This window comes from Scyliorhinus torazame, chromosome 2 (assembly GCF_047496885.1).
Source record: "Scyliorhinus torazame isolate Kashiwa2021f chromosome 2, sScyTor2.1, whole genome shotgun sequence".
In the NCBI taxonomy this organism is placed as follows: domain Eukaryota; kingdom Metazoa; phylum Chordata; class Chondrichthyes; order Carcharhiniformes; family Scyliorhinidae; genus Scyliorhinus; species Scyliorhinus torazame.
Window position 1 is genome coordinate 316,206,057 of NC_092708.1, and position 12,647 is coordinate 316,218,703.

The 12,647-nt window shown below is 49.1% G+C and overlaps 1 protein-coding gene across 3 annotated transcripts in view; it reads right to left on the reverse strand.

Annotated features, from left to right (window-relative positions):
- kiaa0586 (KIAA0586 ortholog) overlaps positions 1–12,647 on the reverse strand; it is a 934,633-nt gene that overhangs the window by 232,516 nt on the left and 689,470 nt on the right. For all 3 annotated transcript variants that reach the window (XM_072489245.1, XM_072489251.1, XM_072489243.1), the window contains one exon: positions 4,386–4,469. In XM_072489245.1, the coding sequence (XP_072345346.1) occupies positions 4,386–4,469 (84 nt within the window). The remainder of the gene's footprint in view (positions 1–4,385; positions 4,470–12,647) is intronic.

Here is a 12,647-nt window from a genome sequence, read left to right on the forward strand (position 1 = left end):
ATTGGCCTAAAACTCTGCACGGTATGATTAGCCGAAGAGCACTATTTGACTAGTTTAAGAGCTCTGTACTATGTGACAATTTAAGAACTCCTCTTCCCCACACCATCAAGTGTTACAAATAACCATCTGGCTACTGTTGAATTCCCATTAAAATATTCCTGCCCAAATGGAGGGGGACTTTAAAAGATGGGATATGCTCCCACTATCGCTGGCGGGGAGGGTACAAACCATGAAAATGGCGGTCCTCCCAGATTTTTGTTTGTCTTCCAGTTCCTCCCCATCTTCATCCCGAAGGCCTTTTTCAAGCGGGTAAACAAGATTATTTCAGGCTTTGTATGGGCGAATAAAACCCCGCGTGTGAAGAAAGTGTTGTTGGAGCGCAGTCGGGGGGAGGGTGGGTTGGCGCTGCCGAATTTCTGCAACTACTACTGGGTGGCAAATATAGCGATGATTAGGAAGTGGGTGGTGGGGGGAGGGTCGACATGGGAGCGAATGGAGGCGGCGTCATGCAAAGGCACCAGTTTGGGAGCACTGGTAATGGCATCTCTGCCATTCTCACCAGCCCGTTACTCCACTAGCCCGGTGGTGGTGGCGGCATTGAGGATCTGGGGGCAATGGAGGAGGTATAAGAGGGTGGAGGGTGCTTCGGTCTGGACCCCGATTTGTAATAACCACAGGTTCGCACCGGGCAGGATAGATGGAGGGTTCCGGAGCTGGCAGAGAGCAGGAATTAGACGGATGGGAGATCTATTCATAGACGGGAGTTTTCCCAGTCTGAAGGCGCTGGAGGACAAGCTCAAGTTGCTGCCGGGGAGTGGTTTCAGATATCTGCAAGTGTGGGACTTTCTGAGAAAACAGGTGTTGGCTTTCCCCCTGTTGCCGCCACGGGGGATACAGGACAGAGTAGTCTCTGGTACCTGGGTGGGGGAGGGGAAGGTGTCAGATGTCTATCAGGAGTTGTTGGAGGCGGAGGAGACCCCGGTGGAGGAACTGAAGGGCAAGAGGGAGGAGGAGCTAGGTGGAGAGTTAGAGGCGGTCTGTGGCGGACGGTTAAGCAGGGCTAATTCCTCCTCATCATGTGCCAGGCTCAGTCTAATACAGTTTAAAGTGGTACACCGGGCACACATGACGGCGGCGAGGATGAGCAAGTTTTTCAGGGTGGAAGATAGATGTGTGAGGTGTGCGGGAAGCCGAGCAAACCATGTCCACATGTTTTGGGCATGCCCGAATCTTGGAGGATTCTGGCAGGGGTTTGCCAAGGTAGTGTCCAAGGTGCTCGGTACGCGGGTGGTGCCGAGTCCAGAGATGGCGATCTTTGGAGTGTCAGAAGACCCGGGAGTTCAGGGTGTGAAAGAGGCCGACGTTTTGGCCTTTGTCTCCCTGGTAGCCCAGAGATGGATCCTTGTAATGTGGAGGGACTCGAAGCCCCCGACTGTGGAGGCTTGGGTCAGTGACATGGCTGGGTTTCTCAAGCTTGAGAAAATAAAGTTTGCCTTGAGGGGGGTCAATGCTGGGGTTCTCTCGGCAATGTCCACCCCACATTCCAGGTGAAGCCCGGTGCAGGATCCCCCCTCGCCCCCCCACAGGCCGCCCTCCCAGCGTTCACGCACCGCCCACGACTGCAGCGACCAGGTGTGGACGGCGCCGGGGGGAACCCGCCGTTTTGGCCTGGCCGCTCGGCCCATCCGGGCCTCAGAATAGCGGGGGTGCCGGAGAATCGCCATTTTGGGTGTCTCCGGCGATTCTCCGGCCTGCGAAACTCGACCGGGCCTGTCGGGTCCTGCCACTTGGGAGAATCGCGGGAGGGCGTTGGACCGGCGTCCCCAGAAACTCTTGTCCTATACTGGGATTAGACAACGGGCGGATTCTCCATTGCCTGACGCCAAAATCCTGTTCAGCGATCGGGCGGGGAATGGGCTCCGATGATGGAAGTCGGGGCCGGCGGCAATTTGATGCTGGTCAGCCATGTTCCCCCTCTTCCGAAATGGCGTCATTGTGACGTGCGCAGTTGCAATGCCATTGGCGCCTCAACGGCCGGCCCACCCCCGATGCTCCACCCCCGATGGGCCGACTTCTCGACGGCGCGGGACACGTGTGGTCACACAAATCCTGAACCCGGTATGGTGGCTGCGGACTGTGTCCAACGCCGCCACACTCGGCCGGGATCAGTGCCGCTGGCCGGGGGAATTCTGCGAGTGCTGGGGGGGCTGGTGGGGGGGTGGCCAGGGGATGGGCTGTGGGGTCACGGATGGCGAGTTAGGTCAGCACACAGTGGGTGCCATGTTGTACAGCGCGACCGCTTGAGGTCGTCAGCCATGCGCATGCACAGCCCGGGACCCAGCCATTCTCTGTCTGGCGCGGGAGGCTGGTGTTTCAGTTGGTACAGGTGCTAGCCCCTCACCGGTACCGGAATCGGTGAGGAGTTTTCGACAATTTTTTTCACATAAACCTCCTGCGGTTTCTCCATTTGAGCCGGCACTTAGTCGCAGAAAAGGAGAATCCAGCCCAATGTATTTAATTGTTGGGCTTTACATTCGTCAGAAAATTAGGGAAAGACATGGTAGTTAACAATAAACTATTTCCACTGATTGGAGATTCAAATACCAGGGGGCATAGTCTAGGGCTATACTGTTCAGGAGAGATGTTAAGAGGAACCTCTTTCGTCAAAGGGTGGTAGAGGTTTGGAACTCTTTCCCATAAACAGCAGTTGAAGCTAGATAAGTTGTTAATTTTAAATCTGAGACAGATTTTTGTTAAGCAAAAAGGGATATGGGCCCAAGGCAGGTATATGGAGTTAGGTCACAGATCAGCCATGATCTCATTGAATGGCAGGATAGGCTCGAGGGGCTGAATGGCCTACTCCTGTTCCTATGTAGATTGGAGAGAAAGATAATTATGTTTGGGAAAATGTTGAAATGATGGGCTGGATTCTGCGAGCCTCTGCGCCGAGAATGGGGCTTCAGACCCGCGATTGGGTCCGGAGAATCGTCGCCAGTCGTGCGTGCGCCCTGGTGAGTGTGTGGGGGGGGGGGATCCGTCACCGGGGAGGGCCTCCAGGACAGCCAGGCCCGCGATCGGGGGATACCGATTGGCGGGCGGGCGGGATCTGGGGGGGCCTATATTGTTGGGGCCGGCTTGCTGTGTGGGTCCGCCATGTTGCGCAGCCAGGGCTGCGTGGACTACTCCGGGGCTCTGCAAGCCCCCTTCAAAACGGAGAATCACTGTGGACTTCCGAGAAAAAAGTCCAGAGTGATTCGTGCCCGTTTTCTCACGGGCGTGGGGATGCAGCCCCATTTTCAGCGAATTCCGCCCGATATTTATTCCACAAATGAATATAACTGATCATCAATGGTCTAAAGTAAAATACCCAGGGCTTTTTTTTCCAGAATGAAGTAAATATTATAATGAACACTTTTAATGTCAGTATATCTTCATATGAATCTAATTTCCGTTTCTAATCATTGGCTGGATGTTCTTTGTGTGGTTGAAACAAACATCCGATGAGGTTGTGTTAGGTATGATTGCCATTTAACAGGGAGGGTGCTCGAGCAGCCGTGAATCTGTATTCCACACGAGCAAGCTTTGTTTGTCTGGTGCCGCAGAAAGCTCAGCAGCAGTTAGCAGATGATGGTTGCTATGGTTACCACTGGCACTCACCGCTACTGAAAGCTGTTGCAGCTGTTTGAATTTATTTTCAACTACCGGTAGCTCATGGGGAGCTAGTTCCATTCAGCTTATTAACTCAGGTGGAAGCACCTCCACATCTCCTGTGCATGAAATAACATTGACATGACGTAATGGTAATCCCCACATGTGCAGTATACTGTTACATATATTTCAATTCTCCCATGAGAGAAATATTTTTATACTTGAAATGTTAAGCTGTTTCACTTAGTAGACGCAGATCTGTATTTGAATCCAGAGATGTGACCAAGTCAAAATTTAACTTATGGTATGAAACCTATTTTCTAAATGTAGACAGTGGTCTCTTATTCTGCTAACTGAGAGGTTTGATGATACACTGCCTTGTGTGCATAATATGGTATCAACATTTACTTCCCCGTAGTGCAATAAGTAACAGCAATTAAAACAGACATGCACATTTGGAAAGTATTCCAAGTATCGAGTTAGGCTGCATTCTGCACAATTTCACCGATTGCTTACAGTGCGGTCAGGAGTTGATAAGTTATCGTTCTGGATTCTTCCAACAGCACAGAATTCAAAGATGCCAAAGCATTTCCACAGAGCAGGAATAAGGAATATTCTTTTCAATCAGTAATGTACTGTTTCAACAGAAATTATATCAATTAAAGTTTCATAATTTCCTTTAAATGGGCAATTTAGATTTACGTGATTGAAAGTACATACGTGAGCCTGGTATTTACCTTTGGTAAATCTGTAACAGAAATATAGCTGGTCCCTGGAAAACCAGCACCATCTTCTCCTTCACTATGGACTGCCTCTTGTGACTAGAAAAAATAGAAAGTATTGATCAGAATCACTGAACTTATCCAGGAGAGAACCACTAACGTTGTGCAAGCAAAGAAAATACTATTTCTGTCCACTGCTTTCAAATATTTACAAACCACATTGTCGCATAATTGCTCATTAGTAGTTACCAAAATTAATCCAATCTATTTTCTCCCTCTTCTTGGATCCTGTGACATACTAAGGGATTGCAGATATGCACAAAACCACAATATACAAGTCTCCTGGGGTTTGAAGGACTGGCAGAGCTTTGGAACATCATCTTTCATGTCTGGGAACTGGGCTCAGTTCCAGCCAGATGTAGGAGAGGACAATTTCCTCCTTTCGGATCGCCATTCAGTATTGAGTGAAACAAACATGGGCAATTTCAGTTCACTTCTTAGTAGACGTGAGATTATGGGCACAAAAATACCGAGAACTGCATTTAGATCTACTTGCGGCAGGGTGGCACAGTGGTTAGAATGGCTGATTCACAGCTCCAGAGTCCCAGGTTCAATTCGGCCCTCGGGTCACTGTCTGTGTGGAGTTTGCACTTTCTCCCCGTATCTGCATAGGTTTCTTCCGGGTGCTCCGGTTTGATTTCCTCCCATTATCCAAAGATGTGCAGTTTAGGTGCATTGCCCTGTCTGACCGTACTGCCATATCCTCTTACCCTTACCCCCGCTACAGTATTTACTCATACTGACTGACCCTCACCCCCAAACTACCCCACCATGGTGTCCTCTCTTCCTCCTTCGCTCCCCACTCATCAACTTCCACCACTCCCAATTGTCAGAGAACACTCTCAGGGGTCACCAGTTAAGGTTGCCTACTGCTGGTCTTCCCACTCAGCTGCAGGTCCGGCAGTCAATTTGCCCAGCATCACCTCTCCGAACATGACCTTGTCAGGTTAGACAGATGTTTTTGGCTTTTCCTGCAACCACCTTGTAAATATTTTTTTTAATAATTAAGGGCCAATTTAGCGTGGCCAGTCCACCTACCCTGCACATCTTCGGGTTGTGGGGGTAAGATTTCACGCAGACAGGGGGAGAATGTGCAAACTCCACACAGTGACCCGTGGCCGGGATTGAACACAGGTCCTTTGCGCCATGAAGCACTAACCACTACGTCACCGTGCCGTCTAACCACCTTGTAAATATAAAGATAATTACTTCTGAGTTTCTATTGAAAGTGAAATTCTTTGCATTAGTTTCTGATGACTTTTATCTTGGAGCACACAAACGACTTATTATCTAATAATCGAAACACAGTGCTCTGTGAAACTATAATAGTTGGTTAGAACGCTTAGTAAAACACAGAAAAAATAAAACAAGAATTCCTCTGTAATATAATCAGGTATACTGTGTTTCGAAGTATTATATAAATGACAGCACAACGAAGACCATAGAAGTTAATATGATTATTTTGGAAAATAAATTGAATTATATACTAACGATGAAGCAGGTACTGGTGTATTATTATGGGAAGAGAAATGCCCTAGAAAGTACTAAACATAACAATCACGTATCCTGGCTATATCCCAAGCAATTTATTTTAAAGTAATTTTAAGGTATAATTTTTAAAAATAAATCCAGTTACAGAGTTTATCAATTTCACAGAGAAGCAAACATGGAGTAACTTCTAAATAGTTTCTAAAAAGAGTGGTTTCAGATTATTGAACCGCACGGCCAGAAAATTCTCTTGACGTAGGTGTTACGGGGAAAGGGCAGGAAAGTGGATGTGAGGAATGTCGGATCAGTCATGATCCTATTGAATGGCGGAGCAGGATCGAGGGACCGAACTGCCTACTCCTGTTCCTATTTTATATGGTCTTCCAGTTCCCAGGATTTATAAACAATCACACTTCAGACTCAAAATGCCGGAGCTTCATCCAGCTTATTTCTTTCAGCTCCTCTTGTGGCTGAAGAACTGATAGATTGATTCATTGTTACACAGCACATAACTAGATATTGTTGTGATGATGGTGAAAAAACCCTGGAATTATACACGGACATATTGGACTTTTTAAAAGCCTGAGTTTTATATTTGAAAAATGGACACAGACCCCGAAGGTGGCTGAGAATCTAGCCATTGACAGGAATGACTGCAGCGGGTTTCTCGAAAGAATAATAGAACCCCTGGCCCTGTGGTTCCAGATAAGGCAATTCTAAAAGAATCAAGACTGATTACTCTCTCTGGTAAGGATAAAGGAACATAATGGCTATCTCATCGTAAGACTCTGGGTATAATTGCCTAGATCGACCAGTGAACTCCAGTTCGAATACACAAAGACAGGGGTTAAAAGCTAGCCGACAGAGCTGCCCAGTGTCTGTCTGTCAGTGTGCGAAATGCGAGAAAAACATCTGGACGTTTACCACACTGAAGGTGATGGGGTAACCGAGGTAAGGCCCCAGCTTTTGTCGGAAAATCTAACGCTCTCTTTCTGACTGTGAAAGTTAGCCAGGCAGCAGAAGGATCACAGCTGCAAAAATAACTGTGATCTCTCTACCGAACTACAAAACACCTGAACAAAAGAATCAACTACTGGAATCAACCTGTATTGGCCGCAATGCGTCATTATCTACTCGTAACTCAAGGACTGTTCCATATAACCTTTTATTTGCTATTGGACTCAATTCTTACTTCTAACCCGTATGAATGTAGATGCATGTGTTTTATCTTTCTCCTTACCTTTATAGTAATTAATAAACTTACTCTATCTTAACTCAAGGAAGCCTGGTTAAATTGGCTCCTTTTTAAACATAACTATTGGTTCTGGAAAAGGTATCCTTGTTAGATTTAACCTTTGTTGCTACCAGCACAGGGCGTAAAGACACAAGGCCAGTCATCCATCCTCATCCGGGTTTGTATAATTTGGGAGTATTCCAGCTGGACGGTGACAGGTCCAGGGGTCTCGCCCCAGATCAACCTTTTGGGGATCGTCACCTGAGGTCGGTGGTAACAAATTAGTTCCTGGTTGTTTATGAATAATATAATAATAGATCTTCCCTCTTTCTTTAAAAAAAAATATTGTGCCCCTGTATCATTTTAACTTTTCCTATCATTGGGCAGGATTCTCCAGCCGCACCTACCCGGCGACTGTAAAATCCCGCCCGAGGTCAATGGACTTCTCCGTTGCCTGCGTCTCGCCCGTGGCGTTCTTGCGGCGGGCGGGGCGGAAGAATCTAGCTCATTACCTTTTTTTTCTAAGCTAAAGAAAATTAACAAATCAACTTTTATGAATAAAATGAACACTGTAAGAGTCTTTTATAGCTTGTTGTATTTTCTAAGATTATTATTCACGTTACCATTTAGGTGTTAGGATGTTGTGCCTCCGTTTTTTCACGAGGATTCTCTTGACCGTCTGTACATGTCTTTCTATAAACCCATGCCGCCTTGGGTATTGCAATGATTATGTTGACCCATGAAGTTCAGGCAATTTCTCAAATTCTCTAGAAACGAATTGGGTTCCATTGTCACATTATTTTTTCAAGAATCCTTCACTCAGTGAACAGAACTCATACTGCTGAGATGATTGCTGTAGCGCTCACTTCTTTCACCTTTCCAATAAAAGGGAACTTTGAGTAGTTGTCTGCTACTATGAGATACCATTCTTGATTGCGTGTGTGAATAAACCGGCTCCATAGTGTAGATGGTTCATAGAGTACTTCAGTAGCTATCATCTTCTCTTTCTGCTGTATATGTCTGTACGTAAAGCATATATTGCATGTCAACAACATTCTTTCAATGTCTTCGTAGAAGAAACCAATTCAGTATACAGCTGCACTTCCCCACTTCGATGTGGCCTTCATTTATCTTCTGGAGAAACTCTTGCTGCATCATTTTGGGTATGATTCTTCTGGAACCAGCTAGTAGAATGCTATCTCTGATGGACCAGTGCTGCTGGATTGCTGGCTATGTTTGCTGTACCTTATCAGGCTATCCCTGGATCACTTTTTGAAACAGTATCTGTAACTCTGCCTTATCTTGTATCATCTCTGATTTGACTCAGTTTTGGTGGTGTTACATTCATTCGGTGATGGATCTTTACATCTACATTTTTACGTCATGTTTCTCCTGTGGCATCAACCGAGGCATCTGCTAGCGTCATTTCCCTTTCCATGCTTGTATTTCAGAATGAAATCGTAAATCTGAAGCCGCAAGGGTAACCTCTGCATTTTTGCTGGAGTTTTGCATAGATTCTTCTTGTAGATGTGCTTCAATCGACGATGATCACTCTGCATGAACTTTCTCCCAGAGAGATATGTATGGAATTTTTCACATTCGTACATGACTGCCAAACGATCTCTTCCTATGGTGGCAGCTAATGTTAGAATTTTGGATGCAAATGCTTTTGGTTTTCTCTCTTGTATCGGGCTGCTCTCAGTCCTTTAGTAGAGGCAGCTACCTGCAGAGTGACAGGGTTCTTTCTGTTGTAGGATGACAGACTTGTTCCTTGCATACTACTTCTTTGGGTGTTTTGAAACTCCTCTCATGTGACTTCAGGGGCGAGATTCTCCGACCCCCCGCCGGGTTGGAGAATCGCCGGGGGCTGGCATGAATCCCGCCCCCGCCGGTTGCCGAAGTCTCCGGCACCAGAGATTCGGCGGGGGCGGGAATCGTGCCGCGCCGGTTGGCGGACCCCCCCGCTCGATTCTCCGGCCAGGATGGGCCGAAGTCCCGCCGCTAAAATGCCTGTCCCGCCGGCGTAAATTAAACCACCTACCTTACCGGCGGGACAAGGCGGCGCGGGCGGGCTCCGGGGTCCTGGGGGGGGCGCGGGGCGATCTGGCCTCGGGGGGGTGCCCCACGGTGGCCTGGCCTGCGATCGGGGCCCACCGATCCGCGGGCGGGCCTGTGCCGTGGGGGCACTCGTTCCCATCCGCCTCCGCCACGGTCTCCACCATGGCGGAGGCAGAAGAGATTCCTCCAATGCGCATGTGTGGGAAGCTGTCAGCGGCCGCTGACGCTCCCGCGCATGCGCCGCCCGGAGATGTCATTTCCGCGCCAGCTGGCGGGGCACCAAAGGCCTTTTCCGCCAGCTGGCGGGGTGGAAATCCGTCCGCCGCCGGCCTAGCCCCTCAAGGTTGGGGCTCGGCCCCCCAAGTTGCGGAGCATTCCGCACCTTTGGGTCGGCGCGATGCCCATCTGATTTGCGCCGTTTTGGGCGCCAGTCGGCGGACATCGCGCCGTTTCCGGAGAATTTCGCCCCTGATCACTGATACTCAACGGGCGGAATTCTCCGTTTCTGTGGCTAAGTGCCGGCTCAAATGGCGATTCCACGGGAGGTTCAGGTTAGGAAAATCAGTGCAAATCCCTCACCGATTCTGGTACCAGCGAGGGGCTGGGACCGGTGCCGCGTGACAAGCCTGTGGATCGCGCCAAAAACGGGCAAAGAATAGCCTGGTCCCTGGCCACGCATGCGCGCGGCTGACGACCTGTACTGGTCGCGCCATACAACATGGCGTCGGACGTGCGCTTAACCTAACCCGCAAACCGCGACCCCACAGCCCACCCTCTGGCCACCCCCACCAGTCCCCCCCAGCTCAACAGATGCCCCCCGAGCTAGCGGCACGTATCCTGGCCGGGTATGGCGGCGCTGGACACAGTCCGCAGCCAGCATGCTGGCTCAGACCACATGTGTCCCACACCGTCAGGAACTTGCCCCATCGGGGGCGGAGCATCACGGGTAGGCCGGCCATTGAGGCGCCAACAGCCTTGCGACTGTGCGCGTCGTGCGTCATGATGACACTGATGTGGAGGTGGCAGAGAATCGCAAACTGGCGGTGGCCCCAATTCCACCGTCGGAATCCATTCTCCACCCGATCACATATTACGATTCAGGCACCAGGCAACGAAGAGTCCCACCCAACATATTCTTTCATCAGCTCTTGTTGGCTTACTGTGTGTTCTGACATGTGAGAGATGGAAGTATTCATGAATTGGATCAAGCTAAGGGAACTTCTCAACTCATTCTTGTCTCTTGATGCTTTAATCTCAAAAGGCATTTGTGACTTTTTCTGGAATTGGTTTGACTCCGACGGGTGTATACATCATTCCGGAGAATTGCACTTTTGTCACCTACAGAATGCATGTGTCTGAGTTTAGCTTGATCCCAGACCTTCATGTCGCTGTCATTTCAACTCAACGTCCTGCTCTCACGTCCACATGTCCGCCCTTGGCCTGCTGCAATGTTCCAGTGAAATCCAGCGCAAATTGGAGGAACAGCACCTCATCTTCCAGTTAGTCAAGTTACAAGCCTTCCAGTCTTAACAATGAGTTCAACAACTTCAGACTGTGAACTCTCTCTTCCACTTTCACCCCATTTTTATTTTTATCAATTCATTTTCATTTCTTCCATTGATCTGTTTTTCCCTCACCATTGTCCCCCCTCCTTTCCCTGTTCCAAGTTGCCCTTTGACACACTGCTCATCTTTGTTCTGCCGTTAACACATTCTAATCACTTTATGTGCCACTATCAGCACCCTTCTTAGCCTTAATCACCACCATTTACATCCCTTTTGTCTTTCTGTCCATGACATCTTTGTCAATCGCCACCAATGATGGCCCTCTATTCAGCCCCACAGTCCCACAACCACCACATCAGTATAAATCTGACCCTATTTCCAGTTCTCTCCAATTTTGACAAAAAGTTGTCCAGACTCGAAACATTAGCTCCCTTCTCTCTCCACAGGTGCTGTCAGGCCTGCTGAGATTATCCAGTATTTTCTGTTTTCGTTTCCGAATCCAACATCCACAGTAATTTGCTTTTATCCTTTAGCTGGAATAACTGCAGAAGTCATGTCTCAAAGTCTTTTTATCGAAGTAAGCCCATTTTATGATCTTACCTTTCTTGATGTTAACCTCTTAAATCAACATGGCCCTAACCTTTTAGGTGTGATAAACTCCAAGCTTGTTTGAATTGCATTTACTTCAGAATTCTTACCAGTTTCTCAACCAGATACACCCACATATTCTATATCAAAACTTTAATTCTCGAAACTAAAAGTTATTTTGTAAAATGCATGAATTATGAATGAGATATTCACAACAGTAGTGATTCCTCTTTCTTCCTTGATTGAGATCTTTGGGATCCAGCGAAATTTTTTGCTGTTCATTTGGCTTCTCTCCCACAATGGTGGAATTTAACCTATCTGGAGGCTTGTGACTCAAGTCTTTTTTTTGCTTCCTTCTCTTGGAGCACTTTTTCAAGCTTTCCTTTTCATTTATTTTAAGTGTGGGGTGAATCTTTGGTTTCATGGCTGGATAAATAATGATGTGATACTCAAATTCTTTAAAGCAGCCAACCATCCCTTCAAAACACTCGGGGTACATTTGAACCTGGGGCGGGATTCTCCCAGCCCTGCGCGGGCCGGAGAATCCCCACGAACGGTCCACGCCGCCCCGACGGTGGCACGCGATTCGCCATTTACGCCGGGGTGGTTGGTGCGGCGCTGGTCGCGGGCCGCTCGACGCGGCTGGCCCGCTGATTCTCTGGCCCCGATGGGCCAAGCGGCCATAGGAAAAGAGCAGAGTCCCGCCGGCGCTGTTCTAACCTGCTCTGGGCCGGCGGGACCTCGGCGTGTAAGGGTCGGATGGCGGCCCGACCCCGGGGGGATCTCCGATGTGGCCTGGCCCACGATCGGCAACCACCGATCGGCGGGCCGGCCTTTGTGGCTGGGGGCCTCCTTTCCTACGCACCGGCCCCTGTAGCCCTGCGCCATGTTGCATCGGGGCCGGCATGTTGAAGGAGGCCACTGTGCATGCGCGTGTTGGCGCCGGCACCACTGCGCATGTCCTCGTTGGCGCCGGCGCGACTGTGCATGCGCAGATCCCGCGGCGCGCAGTTCGCGCCAGGATCTGCAACTGGAGCGGCATGAACCACTCCAGCGCCATGCTAGCCCCCTACAGGGGCCAGAATTAGGCATGGGAGCGGTCCGTCCACACCGTCGTAAAACGCGACGGCGTTTACGACGGCGTGAACACTCTGCCGCGGGATTGGAGAATACCGCCCTGGATCTTCTTCGCTTCTGTTTGGAGGGTGCTTTTCAATGGGTCTGCTACCTTCAACCTCAGTGTTGCCTCCTTCATCTCTTGCGTTACTGTTAGAAGCTGAAACTCTTTGGAACTGCTTAAGGTCAGGATAGCAGGGAAATCTGTTTCTGGGACTGTATGTTGTA